Below are 23635 nucleotides of genomic sequence, written 5' to 3'. Positions count from 1 at the left end.
TGATTTAGGCAGGGGCTGTACTGCTGAGCTACATCCTTAGCCCTTGACCCTCTTTCCTTTGCATAACAGGGCCCCTGCCTGCTTTTGGACATGTGCTTGTATGTGAGCTGGCCTTCCCACTGAACTGTGCTCAGGAGTCTGTCTCAATGGGCCCTGCTGCTCTGGTTCAAGCTGCCACACCTTTGTCTAAGCAAGGAGATGATCTGAATGGACGGAGTCTAAATGTTTCAGCTTTGCCCAAGCAAGACCATCTGAGTAGCTGCATCCCACCTCCTACCCCTTTACCTGAGCAAAGCAACTTCCAGAACACACAGGTTCCCTCCCTTCTGTCCAAGCAAGGTCCTCCTGACGGCCAGATCCCAGCTGCCTTAGCTTTGCCTGATCAGAGTCAGCTGCAAAGCCAGGTTCCAGCTGCCACTCCTTCAACTGAGCAGAGAAGCCACATGGAAATCCAGGTCCAGCCCACCCCCACCTGCCTTCCTGGGCAAGAGTGCCACACAGACCTTCAGATGCCAACTACCGGGGCACTGCCCAAACAGGGAGCTTGTGCTGGCATTAGGATTTTCGCTACCACCCCTTTGCCCAAACAAGAAGGCCATGAAGACAGCCAGAGCCCAAACAGTGCCCCAGAAACTGAGCAAAGAGATGTCAGTCTTGATCAGGGCCTAGCTACTCTTAGCCAGTCTGTCAGCCCTTCACCAGTGTGCACAAGCAGCCCTGACCATCAGCGCCCAGCCACCCCGCTACCGTTACCACCGGACCTCCCAGACACTGAGGGTCCTGGTGCCTTACCTCTGCCTGCACAGGGGGACCATCCAGACTGCTGCACCCCACATAGCCCTCTGCCATCTTTGTCCCAAGACATTCAGATGCCCACTGCCATCCCCATGTCCCAGCCACAGGGCCTTAACGACAGCAGGGCCAAAGCCCCCCCGTCTTTCCCAAAGCAGGAAGAAGCTCCAGATTCTCTGGGTCGCGAGCCCAGCCTCACAGCCACACCAGCTCCCAGGCTCTTCCCCTCACTGGGCCGGCAGGACCCCACAGATGACCAAGTCTCAGCTGCCATGCCCTTCGCCGAACAAGGGTGCTCTCAGGATCTTCAAGGCCTGATAACTTTCCCCATTCAGACCACCATGGAGTTATCCAAACCAAGAGGTTTAGTCCCTCGTGTTGCCATGCCAGAGTCCACGGACCTGACGCCGCCACAAAGCCCCTCGCTCTCCACACGCCAGCTCCTGGGCCCTAGTGCAGCTGCCCTCTCGAGGTACCTGGCAGCCTCATACATCAGCCAGAGCCTGGCTCGCCGGCAGGGGCCTGGGGGAGAGGGTCTGGTAGGCTCCCCGAGTCACTGGTCCTCCTCTGCTCCCACATCACGGGCACCTTCGCCCCCACCTCAGCCCCAGCCCCCAGCCCCTCCAGCCAGGAGGCTCAGCTATGCCACCACAGTCAGCATCCAGGTCGGGGGTGGTGGGCGTCTACGGCCAGCTAAAGCCCAGGTCCGGCTAAACCACCCTGCTCTCTTGGCAGCCCCCCACCGAGGAGCCTGCGGGCCTTCCCAGGGCCCGGGGGCTTCCTGATGCCCCCTTCCATCTGCAAGCCTGGACACCAGACTCTAGGCTTCAAGAACTTGTGCCAGGTGCCGCCTACCCCGTTCTGACTTCCAGAGTCTGGACACAGGTCCAGAAATGGCTGTAGCTTTCTAGCCCAGGAATCTGTCCACAGATGGGCCCCCTGAGGCCATGGTTATTTTGTTAATTAATTTTATGAACTGCTGTGTGTTTGCCATTCTTGAGGTAATGAGCGATGGTAAGACATGATGAGTTGGGGTGGGGGTCTGATGTGGCCCAAACGGTGAAAACTCTTAAGAACATTTGGTCTATCTCAGGTTAGGCATGTAGCTCAGTTGGAGTGTTCAAAGCCCCTAGGTTCAGTTCCCAGCATTACATAAAACTGGGTGTGATAGTGTCTGCCTTTAATCTGCAGAGAGGGAGGGTCAGATGTTTGTGGCCATCCTTGGCTACGTGAGACCTTGTTTCAAGAAAAGGCAAGCCTCCAGCTGTTCAGGGACCCTTAGAAAGGGCTGGAACCCAGTCTGTGGTTCTAAGGCGTTTACCGTGATTTGATGACCTGTCAAGAAAACTAGGCTGACATGATGGAGCAGGCCTCCAGTCCCAGCAGCTCGAGAGGCTGACACGAGGAACGCATGAGACCTGCAGTTTTGGGGGCAACCTGGGCTACAAGAACCCTTCCCCATGTCGACCTCCTGAGACCCATTCCCTTAGCAGCCACCTCTGTTTACCCAGCTACTACTTCCTCTCTCTGTCCTTGTGGTATATCCACTTTCCATCTGGTACCTTTGGTGGGGGGGGGGGGCTGGTTTTGTTTTTGTGTTTTGTTTTGTGACAGTTTCTCTGCAGCCTTGGCTGTCCTGGCCTTTAACTCAGATCCGCCTGCCTCTGCCTCCTGATGGCTGGGATTGTTGTGCCACCATGGCCAGCCTCCACCACCCCCACCATCCACCTGGTGTCTTATCATGTCTGTCCGTCCAGGCTTATTCATTGTACCTCCAACTCCTATTCTCCTCTTCCATCTAAATACATCCAACACCTGCTTACATCTCCACCCAGTGTTCGTCCACGCAGCGTTCCATCTGTCCATCTACCCGTCAGTTGGTCACCTGTACACCTCACCACCTCCAGCCGTCAGCCTGCCCGCTACCGTTTCTCCAGACACCACAAGCCCCCAGGACCTTTCCATGCTGACACCAGGGCAGATTAAGTTGGGGTTGTAGGAGTTCCGTCCCTCATTTGTTTTCCCTGGGAACACCCAAGCCCCCTTTTCCCATGAATATTCTGATTATTGTGTCCACCCCCCCCCCCCAACACACACACACACCGCATCCCTTCTCATTTGGGACCGCTGTAATTCCTCGGCATGCCCCTGCCTCCCACAGAATAATTCTAGAGACAAAAGGGGTTTTGTGTTTGCACCCTGCCCCTCCCAGCAGTGCTCTGCCTGGCAGCATAATTTAAACAGTTTGTTTGATGACAGAATGCCAGCTCCTTCCTTCACTGTCTCTAATCCTCCCTAGAATTCTAAGGCATCCCCAAGTCACGGCTATAAATCCAAGTCCCTTTTCTATTTGGTGTGTGACATTCCTTGCAGAGCTCTGGCTTTCCTGTCTTCTAAAGTGACCACTCCTCGCAATGGTCTTAGCATCCAGTAAACATACCCTGTCACTTCTCAAGGGCATCTTAACCCATGACTCACCAGGCAGTCAGTCTGATCACACACATACGCGGGGCCTCGTCCTGACCTACAGAGCTCAGGAATCTGATTGTTAGCCATTGGCTAGCAGCCAGAGGCCACGCTCTAGTACAGCACAGCTAGCTCTAAGCTTGTCACTGTGTGAGCTCACTGTTTTGGCCCTCGGCATCCCTAAGAGGCGAATGAGGGTTTGGTTTGGTTTTGCACTGAGACTCAACCTGGGACCTCACAGTTTGAAGAGCTTGACCATGAGCAGCCGCCCCGACACTGAGAAGGGCTTTGTTTGTAGTGCTGGGTAACAAGTTCAGGGCCCTGGGCTTGCAGGGGAGTCCTCTGCCAAATGCCAGCATTACCCCCAGCCCTTGTTTGTTGGCGGGTTTGGTTGGTTTGTGTGTACACATGGGTCCAGGAGAAGGGCATCAGGCTCCCCTGGAACTGGAGTCCTGGGTAGGTGTGAGGCAACCAGGGGTGGTGGAGACTGGCCCTCTGGAAGAGCACTGCAGACCTCTCTACAGCTCCCTGACTTTAATCACTAGATAAGGAAACAGCCTGGGCCAGGGTGAGACCTTTATCTCATCCAAAAAGCAGGGAGAGAAAGCAGGCACAGAGAGGCGCCTCGCTAGTCTCACTGCTGGGAAAGGGCGGAGCAGGGGCAAATCCTAACAGCCCAGTTGCCCATCTAGTGCCAAGGGCCACCAGGGCTACAAGAGGGAGATCGTGAGTCAACCAGCCCCAGAGCAGTCTCAATAAAGAGCTGCCTTCTCACTGAAGGCCACTGTGCCCACCCACAGGGCCTGGACTGTGTCTGGGCATCCCTGGGTGCTGAGTCCTGTGTCCCGTCCCCTCCACACACACACAGTGACTGAGGCTTCCCCCTGGGTCAAGACTGAGGCTGGCCCTCCCACCTCTGCAGAGCTGCACATTCCCAGCCGCCCTCAGCTGTAGGAAAGTTCCCAGCCTGGCCTGGACTCCCAGCGGCGCCGGAATTCCCGGCATTTAAGGAGGGAGGGAGGGAGAAGGGGCGGTCTGCTCCAGAGCCTGGCTTGAGGAAGAAGCAATTCCCTTCTCCAGATGTGTTCCAGCTGTGCCTCTAGGAAAACCATAGGTCCCAGGCTAGCCTCAGCTCCGCCTCCTTTTGATGAGTTCCATCCTCATCCTACCCCAGCTCCTGTGTGTGCTTGGAAGCCCCAGAACACCAGGGCCAAGAGGGCTTCTGCCCACCTGCCAGCCTGTTTACAACTACAGGCTCAAAAAGGGGACGGAGGACAGTAGTAACATGGCCAGGGCTTGGAGTCCCTTCTGCTCCGTCCAGAAGATGAGACAGGAGGAGCCCTGAGGCCAGTTTTGGCAACACAGTTGCTTAGTAACAGAGTGAAGCGTGGAACACGCCTTTAACCTCAGCACTCGGGAGGCAGAGGCAGGCGGAGTCCAAAGCCATCCTGGTCTACAGAGTGAGTTCCAGGAAAGCCAGGGCAATGTAGAGACCCCCATTAAATCCACGGATAACTAGAATGGAGCCTGCAGCCTCCCACTGGTTCTCGTTATCTGCAGCTGCACTAATGCCTTTGGCAGCTGTGGAGCAGGCTGTCACTACTCCAAGTTTTCTCAGGGCCACCCCTCCTCGCCATCACAAGGCCCCCGCAACCATTGTCGGGTAATGCTAGCCTGGCATGTGCTTGGTATTCGGAGAGCCCCACTCTACTTCTCTGTGCCTGATGCCAGTGCTGCCCTAAGGAGCCTCTCCTACCTACGGGAATCTGCTGTCCAATGTGATGGATAGGCCTTTACTCCCAGCATTCTTGAGGCAGAGCTCTTGAGATTATGAGGCCAGCTTGGCCTATATAGCTGGTTCTAGGTCAGCCAAGACTACATAATGAAACCCTCTCTCATTTGTTTTTTTTGAGACAGGGTTTCTCTTTGTAGCCTTGGCTGTCCTGGACTCACTCTGTAAACCAGGCTGGCCTCAAACTCACATTGATCCACCTGCCTCTGCTTCCAGTGTTGGGATTACAGGCATGTGGCACCATCGCCCAGCTATGAAATCCTATCTCAACCAATAAAAAACTGTGAGCAGCTCCGTGGCTCATTGTGATGTTCTGCAGTGGATCTCGAACTTTCCCCTCGGTGGACGCACAAGGCCAGTGCTCACCAGGGCAGCTCACTGGCCACTCAACTGCTCCTACTACAGCTCCACCAGGAACAGCATTTTGTAAGAAAGTGACTCCCCTGCATCACATCTCTGAGGTGTGTGAAGACCCAACAGCCCTCCAGCAGATCCTGACTCACAAAAAACCCAGACTGTCTCAAGGCTGGCTCTTCTGCGGGCTTGGGCTTCTCCCACAAGCTGAAAGCTTTGACCTCATGCTCCCTAAACAGGACTTGAGGGTAGACAGGATGTAGGGTAGACTCATAGCCTCTTAGCATGGTATGAAGGGCCCGGGCCTTCCCACCTCCCTTTCTGGCTCAGTATAACTTCCACTGTGCCCTTGAGTGAGGCATTTCCTGGCATTCTTATCGTCTACAAAACAGAAGAGCACAGAATAGAACTGCCATCCACAGAGGCTCCTACGTACTAGTTCCAATTCTTTTTTTTAATGTACATTGGTGTTTAGCCTGCAAGTCTGTGTGAAGGTGTCACAACCCCTGGAACTAGAGATACAGAATCAGGATCCTCTGGAAGGGCAGCTGGTGCTCTTAACCACTGAGCCCTCTCTCCAGACCCTGCATTCATTAAAAAGTGTCTTGAAAACAAGGCTGACCTCACCACAGCCAAGGACAACCTTGAACTTCTGATTTCCTTACCTTCCCTTTGCAAGTCCTAAGAATAGATATGTAACCCCACAGCAGACCCAGCAAATAGGATGCTGTTCCCATAGAGATGAACACTTGAGCCCATCTGAGTCAAAGATAGGTTCTAGGGGTTGCCCTAATTGAGCACATGGGCCTTGGGCTCAAACCGCAGCACCTAAACCACAACTCTGCCCTTCACAAACTCAGGAGATGCATTGGGTGTGGCCACTGCTTGCAGATGGAAGGCTCCCTAAACGGGCTGACACTGCTGGCTGACATTTAAGACTGCCTCAGCTGGAGATGCCTTCCTTCTTCCACCCCGCCAGGCAGTTGAGACAAGCTTTACAGAGTTCTGCCATTCCTCCTCTAGTGTGACTACACAACTCTGGCTCCGGCATTCCGGACCCTGAGGCACAGGGATTCCCTGGTAACAGCACAGTGAAGTCCAAAAGGGTAAAGACCTCTGACTTTGTGCAAAGCCTGGGGTGGCTCCCATGCACAACAAAGTAGGCAGACAGAGGACAAGCATGGCAGGATTGCTGGAGCCCAGCAGACACAGCCACTCAACACCAAAAGGGGCTACAGAGAAAGCTCTGTAGCCGAAGTGCTTGCTTTGGAAGCCTGAGGACCAGAGTTCAATCCCAAAACCGGGTTAAGAGTAAGTCTAGGAAGGGCTCAAGGTGGCTCTGCGGCTGAGTACTTAGAGAGCGGCCTGCTCTGCCTCCCCACCTTGAGCAGCACGTAAACATTTCTAAAAAGATGAAGGCCTTGGAGCAGGCCTGATGGTGTACACCTTCAACCCCAGCACTTGGCAGAGGCAGGCAGGTGATGAGGCCAACCTGCTCTACCTTGTTCCCGGGGGTGTGTGCGCGCGCGTGTAGGCCTGGTTGCATGCACTTATAATCTCTAGGCAGGGGAGGCAGATATTACTTGATTCGTTTCAGTAAGAGGCCGTCTTCTAGCAGTTCACAAACTAAAGCTGCAGAGGATCTGCCCTCTCTCAAGCACACAAGCTTCTCTCAAAAATATTGGGGCTAGAGATGGCTCCAAGGTTAAGAGCACTGGCTGCTCTGCTGTAGGACTTGGGTTCAGCAGCTAAATGGTGACTCATACCAGTCTGTAAATCCAGTTCTAGGGGATGCAGCACCCTCTTCTGGACTCTGCAGGAACCAGGCATGTGGCGTACTCATACAAATAACTTAGAATTTTTAAATGGAAATATTTTAAGGTACACAGCACCTGACCAAAGATGGTCCTCTGACGTGTACATGCACTTACACATAATAACTATGCACCTGTGCGAACAAACCATCATCTCCTGGGTTCCACCCACAATGCACTCCACAAATTCAACCAAACCTACCTGCCACCTCTACAAAGCACACAAAGACCAGGGAAGGCCCCTTAAATCCTCAAGAGGCTGCACATGGTGGCACACTCCTTTAATCCCAGGATGGGGAGGAAGACGCAGGCACAAATCTTGAGTTTGAGGCCAGCCTGGTCTACTGTCTCAACAAACAAAATCATAATCCCCAAAACAACACAACTCAAATGCTCTGGGAAGGCAGCCATCTCTCTAACCCTGACAGCTACTTATTAAGGGTGTCTCTTGCATTCCATCAAATCACAAATACAAAACAAAATGAAACAAAAACCACCACAGAAACATTGACATTAAAATCCTAGGATGTTTATTACGAAGTTATCCCTCCCTGACTCTTGAGCTGGGCTTATCGGTAGGATTTCTGGTAGCGAGCACGGGCACCAGGACCTCCAAACTTTTTGGACTCACAGCGACGGGGATCAGCCACAAGCAGGGTCCGATCATACTGGATGAGGATATCTTTGATCTCCTTCTTAGAGGCTTCATCCACATCTGGAGATGAAGGGACAAGATTCAAATAACCACAGGCCTCTAGCCTGGTTCCCACAGCCCCCGCCCACTAGGAAGGACCAGCTCTCACTCACATTTTTGGTAATAAGCCACCAGAGCTTTGGAGATAGACTGTCGGATAGCTGCAAGACACCACGAAAAAGCTCTGTGAAAACCCAGAATCTTGCTCCAGGGAGCTGGCCCACACCCACAGGTCAAGATCCTGAGACTCACCATAAATTTGGGCCACATGGCCACCACCCTTCACCCGGACACGGATGTCCACACCAGCAAATCGCTCCTTGCCCAGAAGCAGAACTGGCTCCAGTAACTAGAGAAAGGGGAAATGAATAGGGTTAAGACACAGCCTGGACAACCCAACCACCCTCCCTGGGCATTCCACATCTTCCCTGTGAGGCTCCCACCACCACCAGAATCAAGGAGGCAATCTGTCCTGGAAGCAAGGTCAGGCCCCGTTCTCAGGACACTGTTAGGCTGACATCACCAAAACTATCTCCCGCCAGGGAGAGGTCCTGCCCAGGCAGCCTGCCCTTTTGGTTCCACTGCCACCTGTGCAATCGGGATCACTGCCTGTTTCCCCAGTGCACAACAGCGCACAGATCCTTCAAATGAACTGACAGCCAATAACAAACTCCCTAGTACCCGCTAGGCCGTGGCAGCACACACCTCTAATTCCAGCACCCAGGGGACAGGCAGGCAGATCTTTTTGAGTTCAAGGACAGCCTAGTCTACAGACTGAGTCCCAGGAGAGGCAAGGCCACACAGAGAAACCCTATCTCAAAAACACTAAACACAAAGCAAAAAGCCCCTAACACCCAGTATCTGGCATACAAAAGACACCCGGCATTTTCCACTCTGCAAAGCACATTCTTTCTTTTTGAGAGGAATGGAATTTAAGCCAAACCTTTCATATTTGTTCTTACATAACCCCCCTCCCCACGAATAAAAAAACAAAATGTTCCCATTTTACCAGGGGACCCAAAGGAGAGTAAGTGATTACCTGGCACAACGGCAGGGTGCCCCGGCCAGGAGTGAGAAACTCCCGGGTCCAGTATGTGTCCTTCAGTTGCCTGACAGGCTTGATATATTATTTTTGTAAAATAATTTATCTAATTTTATGTGCATTGGTGTAAATATGTCAGATCCCTTTGAACTGGAGTCACAGTTGTGAGTCGCCATGTGGGTGCTGGGAACTGAACCCGGGTCCGTTTGGAAGAGCAGACAGTGCTCTTAACCACTGAGCCATCTTTTCTTGAGACAGGGTTTCTGTTACCTTGGAGGTCCTGGATTCACTGTAGCCCAGGCTGGCCTCATGATCCGCCTGCCTCTCCCTCCTGAGTGCTGGGATTAAAGGTGTACCCTGCCTGATATATAATTTCTTTAAACAATTTACTTTGGGTTCATCTTGGGGGCAGATTATCTGCTTTTTCATAACTACAGTAACTGGAACTGGCTCAGATCGTATCAAGGACCACACTGGGGAACACCCACACCGGAGGCACCGCCCACCCGCGGGGTTTCTGCTGCAGCCCCGCTGTCAGGAGAGACCCTGGAGTGCTAGGATAAAGATGTGCTTCACCACAAGTTTTCGAGCGGCATCATCAATACCGCCATCATCATGCATGCCCCGAGTATGGTATTCCTTCTTACATGTAACAAAACCCATACAACAATGAGTTCTGGGTTGCAAAAGAGGATTTGCTTTTGCACTTGTTTTTTAAGCTTTTGTCCACTAGTCCAACAAAAACCCATACAAGTGCTACCAATGCCAGACCGCGGAGGGTTCCTGCTGTTTGTAACTTTCCTTCCCTGGGTTTCACACTACCTCACGCTGACCCAAACCGCGCTTTGTAGCCTTGTTTTTTTTTTCCCCCCCACTGTTCCCCAGAGTGCTGGGCTTACACACACGAGTCTGTGAACTCAGACTTCTACGAGAGAGACCTACAGTTAGGCCGCACACACTGAGCTGTTCCCTTGGCCGCCAGCTCCTCGCAGACGGGAAGGCTTCCAGACACCGCAGACTGAGGAGTCCTTGCGATCCTACGTCTTCAATTATTTTACCAGCTCGGGACTTCACGTTTCCGAAGCCCAGACCTACCGCTACGTAGGCCATTCCCCCACGTCGGCTTCTACCAACCCCGAGGCCTTTCCTTGCGCCCCCCCGCCTCCCGGACGCCCATGCCCGACCAACACCTTGTACTGCAGCGTGCGCGGCTCGATCATCTCCAGCGGACGTCCGTTCACCTTGATGAGCCCGTTTCCCCGCTTGCAGTGCGCCACGGCAGTGGCGGTCTTCTGCGGAAGGCGAGGGAGGCGGCGAGGCCGTGAGTTCGGGGCCCCGGCTCTCAGGCGGGCCCCAGAGCCCGGTGCCTCCCAGCCCCGGCCTCCCCCCGGCTCCTCCCTGCCCGCCCCTGGCACACCTTGCGTCCGAAGACCTGCACGGACTGCAACGGACCCTTGGACGGCATGGCTGCGGCTGCGAACACGAGCTCCTCACCGCACGGCGCCGCCACCGGAAAAGGAAAAACGCGGGGCCGCCCGGCCGGTTTTCCAGGGTCTGCGCAGGCGCCTTGAGCGCTGCGTCGCGACAAAAGCGAGCTTTACGGCTGACGTTGCGGCAACGCCCTCAGGCGAGGGAGGGGCGGTCTTGGAGGAGCGAAGGGGCGGGGCTGTGTGGGAATGGGCGGGGTTTGGGCCCGCTGCTCCTTCAGCTCATCCGCCGTGATCCCTAGATGTCTTTCCCTATCCGAGTCTCCTCTTCCCAGTACACCTGACCCCTTCCTCAGAGTCCGTGGCCTGCACCTGCCTTCGCCTCTTCTCCGCAGCGCCTGCTCCTGGGAAGCTGTTTCTCCCGGGAAGGCCCTCTCCTAGAGAGCCTGCCTGCCCTCAGGACCCATCTTCAGGGCAGTTAGCCTAGCAGATCGTTGTCCAGAACCCTCCAGGTCGCCTTGCTTTAAGATTTAATACTTTCGTGAGTTCAGCTGCCGATCTCCCTGGAAACGTAGTTACAGGATGTCAGTGAGCGGGTACGTGGGACTAAACTCGGGTCCTCTGTAACAGGAGCAAGTAGGTGCTTTTAACTACTGAGCCATCTCTCCGGCCTCCAGACGATCTTAATGGCCCCCTAAGCCCTCCGCTCTAAGCCTCTACCCCACAGAATTCTCTAGCCCACCAGTCTCATCTGAGGAAACCCAGCTTTCAGTTTTTACGTAGTACCCACCCACGAAATCCCCCTAAGTCAAGGGGATTCTCTCCCTGGGCGACAGTTTCCTCACGGTGGCCTCTAGCCGCACAGGGTGTAGGGCCTGGGAGACGGTTGTGGAGGCAGAGTCGTCAGCAAGGAGACCAGGTGTGCTCGTGTACACCTGTACCACTAGCACTTGGAAAGCGGAGGAGGAAGGATCAGGAGGAGGACAAAGTCATCCTCTTCCGACACATTGGGAGTGTCTGGGCAGCCTGGGCTACATGTGGCCCTGCCTCAGAAAGTAAAGAAGGAAACCAGCTGGTGAAATGCCCGTGGCTGAGGAATTTAATTTCTGGAACCCGCACAGCAGAAGGAGCACACTCCTGCTGCAAGCTGTCTTCAAGCTCCACATGTGTTCTGGGGACGTGTGCATTAGACACACACTTTTAATGGGCTAAAATGTAAAAAAAAAACACAAAAAACAGAAATAAAAAAACAAACACAAACGCGGTGGGTCTCTGTAGATTAGAGGTCTATCTGGTGTGCAGAGAGCTGTCCAGGACAGCCAGGGCTACATAGTGAGACTGTCCAAACGAAACGAAGCTTGGCGCTGTCCACATTGGGCGACACATGCCTGTGGTAGTGGTGACTCCTCCCTGAGGCTGGAAAATTAGGGAGGAACTGCTGGGCACCCTGTGCAAGCACTTAGGCAGTTTCAGACAGGTAAATGGCAATTATGTCCATTACGATCGCACTTAAATAGTGCTTACTGTGGGCCAGGTGCTGATCTGATCTAAATGTATTGAGTATGTTGGCTAAGGTACTCTCCATTCTGTAAGCAAGGGATAGACATGCACAAAGGACAGTCAGTATTGGTCCTAGGCTTGTAGATTCATACTTGTCAACTTCCAGCAGATGGCAGTAACATACTTTGTCCCGATTCTGTCCACCTAGCCCCTTACCACCATCACCTAGCCCCAGCCCCATCCTCCAGCCAGTTTCTTTGGGAGTTCAGGCTGGCTGGAACTCACAATATAGCTAAGGGAAAGATGGCTTTGAACCCCTGATCCTCCTGCCTCCACCTCCCCAGTGCTGGGACTACTCCATCCAACTTCCGAAGTGTCTTAAGGAGAGGCAGTCTTTTTTCTTTTTGTATGTGTGTATTTAGTGGCACTCAGCCCTCAGGAGGTAGAGGCCAGCCTGGTCTACAGAGCTAGATGGCTCAGTGGTTAAGAGTGCTAACTCCTTTTCTACAAGACCTGGCTCGTTCCCAGCACTAATGTTGGCTCATCACTGCCTACAAGTCCATTTCTAGGGGATCTGATGCCTCCTCCTGACACCGCGGGCTACCAGGTACACCGGTAGTGCGCGTTTCTGTGCAGGCAAAACTCGTGCACATGTGTTCCCTTGTGCAGCCCTGCTGAGCCTGTCTTTAAGTGTTTTGCGTATGTAAGTGTCTTGCTGCATGGATGTCTATGTGTCACACGTGCGCAAGGCCTGCAGAGGCCAGAGCAAGGGGATCAGTCCCTTGGAGGTAGTCACAGACAGTTGTGAGTGGCCTTGTGGGTGCTGGGGATTGAACCCGAGTCCTCTGTAAGAATGGCCACCGCTCCTAATGGATGACACATCTCTCTAGCCCTGTGGACTTTCCTGTAACCCAAATGCTTTTCTATTTCTCTCTTCCTTCTCCCCGGCCCCCTTCTGTTTTCTTCCACATAGGGCCAAAAGCCTAGGTGTGGTTTCATTTACACTCTGGGCTTTCTCACCCTCTCTAAAATCCCTTGTGCTACCACAGAGTCACTTGACAACCTCCATTGCTGAACATGCTGGCTTTCTCGCACCTTAGCTCAAAAGGGCATGGGTTCCTTCCTCTTTGACATTGCCCTCCTGCTGGCAGCAACTGCTGAGATCTACAGCTCGCCAGCTGTACTGTTTTTCTCTCAAACAGCTCTGCTGTTTCTCTCTCTGGGCTAGAAGGAAGGAGGCATCAGATTTCAGTATAGACGGTTGTGAGCCACACACACACACATTGCTCCTCCAGAGGACCCTAGTTTGAGTCCCAGCACCTTCATGCTGGTTCAGTTTCAGTTTCACAACCATCGGTAACTCCTGTCCAAGGGGATTCAACACCACACACATTGTGCACAAACATACATGAGCAAGACATCCACACACATGAAAATGAATAAAAAATTTCAAATTCCACAAGCTTGTCCTTGAGCTTCAAAACATTTTTTTATTTTGGTTTTTCGAGACAGGGTTTCTCTGCGTAGCCTTGGTCCTGGACTCACTTTGTAGCTCAGGCTGGCCTCGAACTTACAGCCATCCATCAGCCTCTGCCTCCCTGAGTGCTGGGCTATATAATGAGTTTTAGGTCAGCCAGAATCACACATTAAGAGCCTGCCTTCAGAAAACAAAGCAATCCAGGTATTTTTTAAGAAGGAAAGAACAACCAGGTGGTGTGTATACCTTTAATCCCAGCACTTGGAGGTAAAGGCAGGCAGATCTCTGTGAGTTCGAGGCTAGCCTGGTCTACTGAGGGAGTTCCAGGACAGCTGGGGCTACAGAGAGAAACCCTGTCTTGAAGAAAAAGAAGAAGGAAAGAAAGCCACTACTAAACTCATTAAGGCCTGATTTACACATAGTGAAAGGCACTGTGGAAAGTGTGTGATACAGGCAGACACTGCCATATTCCACTCCATTCCACTCCATTTCATGGGCTCCCCTCCCAGTTGGTCCCCATGCTCAGCCTCAGATGCGCACTAATCTGCTTTCCCTGTGAATAGTTTGGTTTTGCTTGCTCTGGAGTTTTGTATGAATGGGATCATACGCTCTGCTAGATCCTACTGTCTGGCTTCTTTCACTGTCCATAAGATTTTTGGAAATTAGTTTGTGGTTTTCAGTAGTTTGGTGTAATTCACTGTTTTGTTTTGTTTTGTTTTTTCCTCCTTCATTTTGTTGTTTTGAGAAAGGGTCCCATTCTGTAGTCCAGGTCACTTGGAACTTCAGAATCTCCTACTTCAGTCTGCCAAGGGCTAGGATTACAAGGGCACCACTACATCTAGCTGAAGCATGTGACTTAATTTTCTTAAGAGTCTACTTATTTGTTTGTTTGTTTATTTAGTGTGTGAGTGCTCTATCTGCATGTAAGCATGCATGCTGGAAGGAGGCATCAGATTTCAGTATAGATGGTTGTGAGCCACACGTACACACACACACACACACACACACACACATATATATGCGCGCACACACACACGTGTGTGTGCTTTTAGAGGTCTGAAGACAATTTTTGGGTGTTCTCCTTTCTATCAAATAGGTTCCAGGGATCAAACCCAGATCGTCGGGCTTGGCAGCAAGATCCTTTATTAGATGAACCATCTAGGCGGTCCAAGCATGTTTTTATTTTCTTTTCATTTTTTCCCCGGTATGTTTATTTTAAGTGTGTGGATGGATATTCAGTCTGCACGAATTCCTGTGCGCTACATGTGGTGTCTGCAGCCGTCAGAAGTGTTAGAGTGTTAGAGCCCCTGAGACTGGTGTTAAAGTGGGCTGTGAGGCGCTGGGACGAGAACCCAGCTCCTCCCCGAGAGCAGCCAGAGTTCTTAACAGTTGAACCATCTTCCCGGTTCAGGTCTTTTCGTTTCGGTTTGTTTCAATGTTCTGTTTTGTTACTATGTAGCCCTGGCTGTCCGGAAACCATGCAGACCTGCTCATTTTGCGCGCTCCACCCTCAATCTTAAATCCATACTAAAGTGTCTTTAATAGGCAGGTGTGGTGGAGCACGCCTTTAATTTCAGTACCAGGGAGGCAGGGGCAGAGGCCGGGGGCCCGATCTCAGTGAGTTTGAGATCAGGCAGGCTACAAAGTGAGGCCCTGTCTCGAAAAAAAGAGAAAAGAAAAGTCACTAATAACGCTATACTCTGCTGCACTGAACTGGCAAGTTTTCTGATTTTTTTTTTTACCTTCTCAAGATGGCGATTCCACAACCCGCTTAAGCCCCTCTGGCCACTCCCAAGATGGCCGCTCCTCAATGCCTCCCTCGAGGCAGGCCCTGAAGATCTCGCGTTAGGCGAGGCTAGCGCGCCAGTTCTCGCGAGAGGGCGCGTCAGGCCAGCTAAGCCTTGAGCGCTCCGCAGCTGGCGCGGAGCTTCAGGTGGGAAGCCGTCGGTAAGAGGGTCGCCGCGGTGGAGGGCCTGGGGCCGAGGGGGCCCGGGAGGTGACCGGGGCTGCGTGGGCCGCCGTAGGCGGAGCTCGGGGTCGCGATTGCCGGCGTCAGGCTGCCGGAAGTGCGTGCGCCTCGGGGTGCTCGTCTCCGGCGGAACTTGCGGGGAAACTGAGGCTCGGGGTGGAGCTCCGGGTTCTGCGCTGCTCTGAGGCTGCTGTTCTCCTCTGCAGTCGCGGGAGATGTCGGACAGCGAAGACAGCAACTTCTCGGAGGAGGAGGACAGCGAGCGCAGCAGCGAGGCGGAGGAGGCCGAGGTCAGTGCCTCGGGTTCTTGGGGAGACGTGCGCCCGGGGACAGGGCACGGAGGCCCCTGTGGGAGGCCAGGGCTCGGAACGTCCTGGCTTGTCCAGTTTGTCGGGAGAGACGACGAGTGTGCAGGTGGAGCAGACAGGGCCAGGCTCTGGGGGGGGGGGGGGTGCGCCACGTACACTAGGGTATTAGGGCTTAGGATCATGTCACGTATCTGGTTGGTTTCATTTTGTTTATTATTACTGCTTGCGGGGCTAGGGTTGAGTTCAGGGCCTTACACACGCCAGACAGACAGGCCTCAGCCATTAGTAGTTTCCGTGTTTTTGTTTGTAGGTATGCCCAGTTAGTTTGTATTGCCTACTGGGTGCCAGCCACAATTAATTGTCTTTGGACTCCTGTTAACAGGGTTTTAAAAATGTAAACAAGCAGCTGATAAGCGAACACGTAATGTGAGTTAACGCAGCCAATGAGTATAAGACTCATGCTCAGCATCCTAATCAGAAAATCCAAAACCTGAAACGTTTTGAGCCCCTATATTGAGCCCATAAATTCCACACCTGACGTAAAGTGACAGGTCTAAGTCGAAACAGTGGTACATTAAAAACACTATTAAATTACTGTGCAGGTACATATGAAACACATATGGATTTCATGTCCTATCATCCCATCCCAATGTGTCTTGCTATGTATGTGCAAATTATCCAAAAATTCTCCAAGATCTGAAATCTATATTTTGGTTTTCTCTTTCTCTCTCTCTCTTTCTCTCTTTCTCTTAAGACAGGGTTTCTCTGTGTAGCCTTGGCTGTCCTGGACTTGTTTTGTAGACCAGGCTGTTCTGGAACTCACAGAGATCCTCCTGCCTTTGCCTCCCTGAGTGCTGGGATCACAGGTGTGCGCCACAGTGCCTGGCTCTCTCTCTCTCTTCGTTCATTCTTTCTCTCTCTTTTTCTTTCTTTTCTTTTCTTTTTCTTTTTTTTTTTCTTTTTTTTTTGTTTTTGTTTTGTTTCAGACAGGTTTTCTTTGCGTGCGTTCGCTCAGTCTGGCTGTGTGGGCTTCCCTCGGGAGACCACTAAGTAAGCATTGGCCATTCCAGTTTATACTAGATTCCAGATCGTTTCCCAAAACAAAATGCACACGCCGAAGACTGGTCCCATCCCCAGGAGCCCAGCAGTGCACAGGGGCCCTTGCCTCAGGGAAGAAGGCTTCTCTGGGGCCCAGCCAGGGACACCATGGCAAGACTGCTTGAAAGGGCCGGAAAGTTTGACTCTTTAAAATGGGAGGCCTTGGGGCTGTGAGGTGGTTCAGTGGGTAAGGGTGCTTGCTGCAAGTCCAGGGACCTGTGTTTGAGTCTTAGGATCTGCATGGTGAAGCAGAGAACAGACTTCTTAAGGTTGTCCCGCACGTGACCTCATATACAAAGTATGTAAAAAAAGATTGCCTTGTGAGGTGTTGAGACCTAGTCAGTGTTAATATTAAGGAGATTCATAATGGCTTTATGTAGACCAGGCTGGTCTTGAACTCAGAGATCTGCCTGCTTCTGCCTTCCAGGTGATGGAATCAAAGGTAGGTGTCGTCATGGCTGGCTAGAATAGGTTTTTGTTTTGTTTTTGAGTATTTTATTTATTAATTTTTATTTTTTTATGTGCATTGGTATTTTGTTTATATGAATGTCTGTGTGAGGGTGTTGGATCCTGGAATTACAGGCAGTTGTGAGCTGCTATGTCGGTCCTGGGAATTGAACCCAGGTCCTCTAGAAGAACAGCCAGTGCTCTTAACCACTAAGACATCTCTCCAGCCCCTAGAATGTTTTTTGGGTTTTTAAAAAAGATTTATGTATAATGCATACAATGTTCTGTCTTCATGCACACCTGCATGCCCGAAAGAGGGCACCAGATCTCACTATAGATGGTGTGAACCACCATGTAATTGCTGGGAATTGAACTCAGGACCTCTGGAAGAACAGCCAGTGCTCTTACTCTGAGCCATCTCTCCAGCCCCCTACAGTAGGCTTTTGAATATATAATGCTGTATTAAATCTCAGAGGATTTTATGCACTGTATTTGGATCATATTTACCCTTTACACCGAGATCCACTCTGCACCTTCTCATCCCCTCTCTATCTCCCTGCCTTATTTGTTTGTTTATATAACCCGCCTTGTCCAGTTTGTGCTGGCTCTGTTCGCCTACCAAGGGGCACTCTCTAAAACAGCCCTTCATACAGAGGAGTGATATGGTGGTGTCCTTGCTGGAGGGCAGCGTGGGGCAGGACGCGGGTTGCTGCTCTGTGATAGAGCATGTGCGTGACCCTGGGTTCCGGCTAGTCAACCCGAAACCAGGCAGACACCTCCAAAACACCCACATTGCACAAAGTAGTTGTGCAGAACAGAAGCTCCGAGAAACTGCTTGCAGGGAAGGCCAAGGAAAGAGGGCCAGGCAGCAGGCAGAGTGTGTGCTCTTTTCCAGTCCTGCCTAGAAGAACAAATGATCAGACTCAAGGTTTATCGTGAGTGTGTATGTTTTTTAAGTCTTTGGTCATACTTATTAGTGGGCAAAATATTAACAATAACTAAATGAAAATGTATAAAACTGCTAATTAAAATTTATAATTGAACATGGAATGTAGAAGTGTTGAGTTTTTTAAAGATTTCTTTATGTGTTGAGACAGGGTCTCATTGTATAGATCAGGAGCCTCAGCTTCAGAGGTCCACCTGCCTCTCTGCCTCCCAGGTGCTGAAATTAAAAGTATGTGCCACCACACACAGTTTAAAGATTTTTCTTTTCTTTTATTATTGTTATTGTTATTCTATTTTTATTGTGTGTGTGTGTGTGTCAAAGGAGGGCTCTGGCCCCTGGCATTGGAGTTACAGGAGTTGCTAGCCACCCAGTGTGAATGTTGGGATTGAACTTTGGGACTCAGAAAAGCAGCACATGCCCTTAAACGCTGAGCCCTGGCTTTGCGCAGAGCACTCTTAAATGATTTATTGATCACAAATACGAGATGTAGTTACTTTTCTTTAAAAAAATATTTTATGTATTTATTCATTCACTCATTCACTCATTCGCAGGGTTTCTCTGTGTAGCCTGGCTGTCCTGGAACCCACAGCAATGTGCCTGCCTGCCTACCTGAGTGCCGGGACACAGGCCACCCAGCCCAGCTATCCCTTCATTCTTTGACAGTTTCACACGTATAAACATTGTATCTTTTTAGCCCCCTTTCTTGAAACAGGGTTTCCTTTTGTATCGGGACTGGCCTGGAGGTCACAGCTCTGTGTAGCACTGCTGGGATCCAGGGCCTGCTCTGCCTTGGTGAGGGTGGACAGCCTTCTGCTGGCCTCACCACTGAAGAGCACTTACCTTCCCCGCCCAGCCAGGCGCTCCTCAGCTGAGTCATGAGCCCCTGCCACCCACGCTGGAGTCATTGAATGGCAGCCACCGCTGCTGTGAGCTCATGAGTGCAGTGGCCACACATGTCCAAAGGACAGTGTGTCACAGTATTCCTCCCGTCCCCTGGCCCTTCCGTTCTTTGAGCCTCTTCCCTGGTGCTCCCTGAGCCTTGTGTCATGTACAGCAGAACACTCAGCAGTCACTTATTCCTGTCACATGGACCAATTATGAATCCGTAATAACCACTCCTGTGTCTAATCTGCTACAAAACAAAAACTGCTTCATTGGGCTAGAGGAGGGCTCAGTGCTTACGAGTGTTGTTCTTAGAATTCGGACCTGGGTTCAGTTCCCAGCACCACTGCCAAGCTATCCAAACCCAGTTCCTGGGGATCTGATGGCTTTTTCCGGTCACCAGTATACACGAAATGCCTGTATGTTGTGTAGATAAAACAGTCAAATGCATAAAATAAAACAAATCTAAAAACAAAATAAAAAAGGAGATTCCTTAACCAAGGTAAAGAGCAGTTTGACGTTCTAGTCCATCATGGTGGTTAAGCCATTATAGCAGTGGCCTGAGGAAGCTGGCCGTATGCATGGGCGCGTGGGTGACATCACTGCGAAGTCCTACCACGTTATGGATGGGGACCTCAGGAAGCTGCTTACATTGTAGCCCTTGTTGGCTTAGGAGTCTCGGTAACTCAGCCACCCAGCGCTAGGATGAGGAGGGTTCCCACTGTGCCTGGCTCCAGAGTCAGGGTTAGTTGCTAATTTCCCAACACTTCAGATGCTTCAAGGCCAGGTACTAGGGGTGCTTTCAGGTAGAATGAGGGTGGACCTTAGGCCACTGAACCCCGTGGGGAGTGTGCTAACCTGCTTTGCAACTTTGCAGCTCTGTGTCTGATTGGAACGTGGATGGAGTTGGTTTCACTGTCACTGTTTGCGATGGTGGGGCCAGGTTATTTCAGGGGAAGGCTCAGCCTGTAGACTACAGCAATATACTTCCTGTCCTAGGAACTGCTTTCTCTGGTCCTTGTGGTTACTATTTTGTCCTTGTTTCCAGCAGTGTGGATGGGTCCTGTCAGTGAGCAGCACTGGCTAGAAGCAAAGAGCCACCTGAGCTGGAGTTGTAGGAGGTTGTGAGCTCCTGATGTTACTTTTTTGTTTTCCTTGTTGAAACAGAGTCTCACTGTATAGCCTGGAATTTACTATGTAGACCAGGCTGTCTTTAAACTCACAGAGATCCACTTGTCTCTGTCTCCTGAGAGCAGGGGTTAAAAGCCTGCACCACCATGCCAAGCTTTGTTGTTTTGTTTTATTTTTTACTTGTTGTCTCAAGCTCTTTAGAATTTGTTGTTTTAGTTTTCTAGACAAGGTTTCTCTCTGTAGCCTTAACTATCCTGGACTTGCTTTGTAGATCAGGCTGGCCTTGAACTCACAGAGATCAGCCTGCCTCTGCCTGCTTAGTGCTGGGATTACAGGTATGCACCACTGTGCCTGACTAGAAATATGGAAGTGAATTTAAAAACTGAAGTGGAGCGATGGCTCAGTGGTTGATAGTGCTTGCTCGTTCAGAGGATCTGGGTTTGGCTCCCAGCATCCAGGTCATGTAGTTCAGCTGCCTGTAACTCCCAGTGGATCTTTCACCCTCTGAGGGCCCCTGTACACATATCTGCCATTTACTCCCACAGGCCGAGCGCACACAGGCATGGACGCATGCGCACACAGATAAAAAGAATGAGCAAAGCCAGCTGTGGCAACCCACGTGCACCCGTATGCCCAGCCCCTGGGAGGCAGAGGCAGGCGGGTCTCAGAGGATAAGGCCAGCCTGGGCTTCATGGAAAAACAATAACAATAGTTAATAATAATTATTATAGTCAAATTAAAAATACACTGGGCAAACAGGTGGTAGAAATATGGAAAGAAGCCTTGAGGTGGTGAGTTAAAGGGTGGTGCGTGTGCATTGGTGTTTTGCTTGAATGCATGTTGAGTTGCAGACAGTGACAGTTGTGAACTACCATGTGGTTGACTGGGAATTGAACCCAGGTCCTCTGGAAGAGGAGCCAGTGCTCTTACCCACTGAGCCATCTCTCTAGCCCCGGGGCTCTCTTTGTAACTGTCCAGGAACAGGGATTAGAAAGCAGAGGATACTCCACACCCAGAGAGTTTCTAGGAGGCAGCCGGAGGTGCTGCCGTAGAGATGGGCTCTGTTCTGGAGAAGGTGGGAAGTGGAAGAGGCAGCAGAGACAGGAGCTGAGCTCATAAAGTGAGGGGGTGCGAGAGGAAGGAGAGACAGGGCCCTGGATGCTCTAGGGGCCATCTAAAACTGCCTTTAAGGGATGAAGGGAAGCGGGGTGGTGCCTTACATCTGTACTCCATCCAGTACTTGGGAAACAGAGACAGGAGGACTGCCACGAGTTCACGGCCAGTCTAGACTACACAGGGAGTTCCAAGGCTTGACTGAATGACTCTCCCTCTCGCTTGCCCTCTCTCTCTCCCTGTCTCTCTGTCTCTCTCTGTTTCTCTGTCTCTGTCTCTCTCTCTCTCTCTCTCTCTCTCTCTCTCTCACACACACACACACACGGCACACACGAGTGGAGTCATTGGAGCCTCAGGAGAGGTAGCAGCTATGTTGATCCTTAGGTTAGTTAGAGGGAGCACTAGGGACATCCATTGGTGAATATCAAGCACCTGAAACAGATCCTGGAGTTAGGAATGGGACTCTTCAGGAAGCACAGAGGTGAGGAACAAGCCATAAGAACTGGCACTTAACACCCTCAGAGCAGGAGACCCGATGAGGGGATTGGCTCCCAGGGGTGTCTGGGTAGCTGGATCACGGCTGTACTGTCACTTGAGTTAGGACAGTAACCAGAGGCCTGGTCAGACTGGGACTGAGGGCACTGTGTTCATGTGTGTATATTTGAGTGTGTGATGTTGGGGTTTTTGGATTTGGGTGCCCCAACTCTGCTTGACCCCTGCAGGTTGAGGAAGACCGACGGAGTGCCGCAGGCAGTGAGAAGGAAGAAGAGCCTGAGGAAGAGGAGGAGGAAGAGGAAGAATATGATGAGGAGGAAGAGGAAGAAGATGATGACCGGCCCCCCAAGAAACCACGCCATGGGGGCTTCATTTTAGATGAGGCTGGTATGTCACAGGGCCTGGAAGCATTGAGCAAGTTTGAAGGGTACATGAGATACAGGGCATCTGTGGCTCCAGATGTGTGTGTGTGTGCATGCACGTGGTAGAATGGGGACTTCCACTTTCGGAGGTGGCCTTCCCACTGTGTGGTCTTTGTGATCCCACCGTGGCGTGTCACAGCCAGCGTCAGAAGGCACAGAAGGAGATAGTGCAGCCCACAACCTCATCTTGAGATCTGCAGAACACGCCTCAGGTGTGGCCGAGTGAGCCAGTGAGCGTGCGGACAGAGGGCTGTGTCACTGGCTCTGAGTACATGAACCTAGTGTTGGATGGTGCAGAAGAGATTCACTCTAAACCAAAGTCAGGAGGACAGCTGGGTTGGACCATGCTGAAAGGAGATGCTACTACTCTGCCTTAAAGTGTTCCCAGCTGGAAGTGGCCACACACAAAAGCTGAGAACAGTTCAGGTGTCGTCGTTGTTTTAAGATTGGTTTATTTATGATGTATGCAGTGTTCTGTCTGCGTGTGCACCTTCACACCAGGACAGGGCATCAGATCTCATGGTAGATGGTCGGGAGCAACAGTATAGGTGCTGGGAATTGAACTCAGGTCCTCTGGAAGAGCAGACAGTGCTCTTAACCTCCGAGCCATCTCTCCAGCCTGCCAGTTCAGGTTTTTAAAGGCAGCTTGTGTTCCAAGGACAATCTGAAACATTTGTTTATCTTGTTTTAGTGCCCCTAATCCAGTGACAATTAATGCTGTGAGATTGCTTTTGTTATGAAAGAAAGACAGAGACTGAGGATTGGCTGGGCAGAGGTGTGCTCACCTTTAATCTCAGCACTTGAGGAGCAGAGGCAGGTGGATAGAGGGAGTTCCAAGTGCGGGGACTGACTGTTTGTTCCAAGTAATTACTCTTCTCTGAGCCACATGCCCAGCACCTCACTGGTGGTTCTTAGCAAATGCTCTACCACTGGGCCCTTCCCTCAGGCCTCTTTTTTACTTTTATTTCGAGACAAGGTCTTGCTAAGTTGCTTAGGCTGGCCTTGAACTTGCAGTTTTCCTGCTAGCCTCTCGAGTAGTCGGGATGGCTGGCCTGTTTCATGGTGCCTGACTCGGAATGCTGGGGTTACAGTTGATCGCCACCATGGCCATTGTGGTCTTACTTTCTTCGTATCCACGTGAGCCCTCCTCCACTGTATCAGTTTATGGTGTGGCCCTCGGTAAAGAGTGCCGTGCTTCTCTGAGCCTGTGTCCAGGTCTGTGGATTTCTGGGGCTTGTCCCTGAGCAGTGTCTCATTTTCTTGGAGCTGTTGTTCCAAGGTCACTTTTCATCCATGCTGACCACCTGGCCTTCCGATTTCAGATGTAGATGATGAATATGAAGATGAGGACCAGTGGGAGGACGGGGCTGAAGATATCCTGGAGAAAGGTGTGTGTGGGGCCTGCCCTCAAGACCATTTTGAGGGTGGATGGTACCTGGGAGGGTGTCTTTCTTCCAAGCCCTTTC

The 23635-nt window shown here is 51.5% G+C and overlaps 3 protein-coding genes and 1 non-coding gene across 9 annotated transcripts in view; 2 read left to right on the top strand and 2 right to left on the bottom strand.

Moving 5' to 3' along the window:
• Plekhg2 (pleckstrin homology and RhoGEF domain containing G2) overlaps window positions 1-2622 on the top strand; it is a 12061-nt gene extending 9439 nt beyond the window's left edge. For both annotated transcript variants that reach the window (XM_055594822.1, XM_055594821.1), the window contains exon 19: window positions 70-2622. In XM_055594822.1, the coding sequence (XP_055450797.1) occupies window positions 70-1577 (1508 nt within the window). In that variant the 3' untranslated portion in view covers window positions 1578-2622. The remainder of the gene's footprint in view (window positions 1-69) is intronic.
• A 5103-nt stretch (window positions 2623-7725) lies between these two features.
• On the bottom strand, window positions 7726-10538 carry Rps16 (ribosomal protein S16). Its single transcript, XM_055595029.1, has 5 exons — window positions 10372-10538; window positions 10145-10246; window positions 8165-8261; window positions 8026-8073; window positions 7726-7933 (listed from the first exon to the last, which is right to left on the bottom strand). Exons 1-5 carry the CDS (start codon window positions 10417-10419, stop codon window positions 7788-7790), a joined length of 441 nt encoding a protein of 146 aa, XP_055451004.1. The 5' UTR covers window positions 10420-10538; the 3' UTR covers window positions 7726-7787.
• Window positions 9587-9712, bottom strand: LOC129667412 (small nucleolar RNA SNORA40). The gene has a single exon (XR_008718727.1). It is a non-coding gene; the product is annotated as a small nucleolar RNA SNORA40 (small nucleolar RNA).
• A 4697-nt stretch (window positions 10539-15235) lies between the features above and the next one.
• Window positions 15236-23635, top strand: part of Supt5h (SPT5 homolog, DSIF elongation factor subunit) — a 23883-nt gene continuing 15483 nt past the window's right edge. For 3 of the 5 annotated variants that reach the window (XM_055594725.1, XM_055594724.1, XM_055594722.1), the window contains exons 1-4: window positions 15237-15305; window positions 15534-15617; window positions 21975-22134; window positions 23492-23557. In XM_055594725.1, the coding sequence (XP_055450700.1) occupies window positions 15543-15617; window positions 21975-22134; window positions 23492-23557 (301 nt within the window). In that variant the 5' untranslated portion in view covers window positions 15237-15305; window positions 15534-15542. Of the gene's footprint in view, window positions 15306-15533; window positions 15618-21974; window positions 22135-23491; window positions 23558-23635 lie in introns of all 5 variants that reach the window. The other 2 variants (XM_055594726.1, XM_055594723.1) reach the window with 1 other exon arrangement.

Source organism: Psammomys obesus, unplaced genomic scaffold (assembly GCF_907164565.1).
Source record: "Psammomys obesus unplaced genomic scaffold, mPsaObe1.curated_primary_1811, whole genome shotgun sequence".
NCBI classification, from domain to species: Eukaryota; Metazoa; Chordata; class Mammalia; order Rodentia; family Muridae; genus Psammomys; species Psammomys obesus.
Note: the sequence above shows the minus strand (reverse complement) of the source record. Positions and strands in the feature narration are given on the sequence as shown.

What these genes read in the sequence shown, in the direction of transcription:
- Rps16 (XM_055595029.1), bottom strand. Translation starts at nt 10,419, where the DNA reads ATGCCGTCCAAGGGTCCGTTGCAGTCCGTGCAGGTCTTCGGACGCAAG. An exon ending in CGCGCACGCTGCAGTACAAG is followed by an intron (nt 8,262 to 10,144) that starts GTGTTGGTCGGG and finishes CCCTTTCTCTAG; the next exon opens with TTACTGGAGCCAGTTCTGCT. An exon ending in CCATGTGGCCCAAATTTATG is followed by an intron (nt 8,074 to 8,164) that starts GTGAGTCTCAGG and finishes GGTGTCTTGCAG; the next exon opens with CTATCCGACAGTCTATCTCC.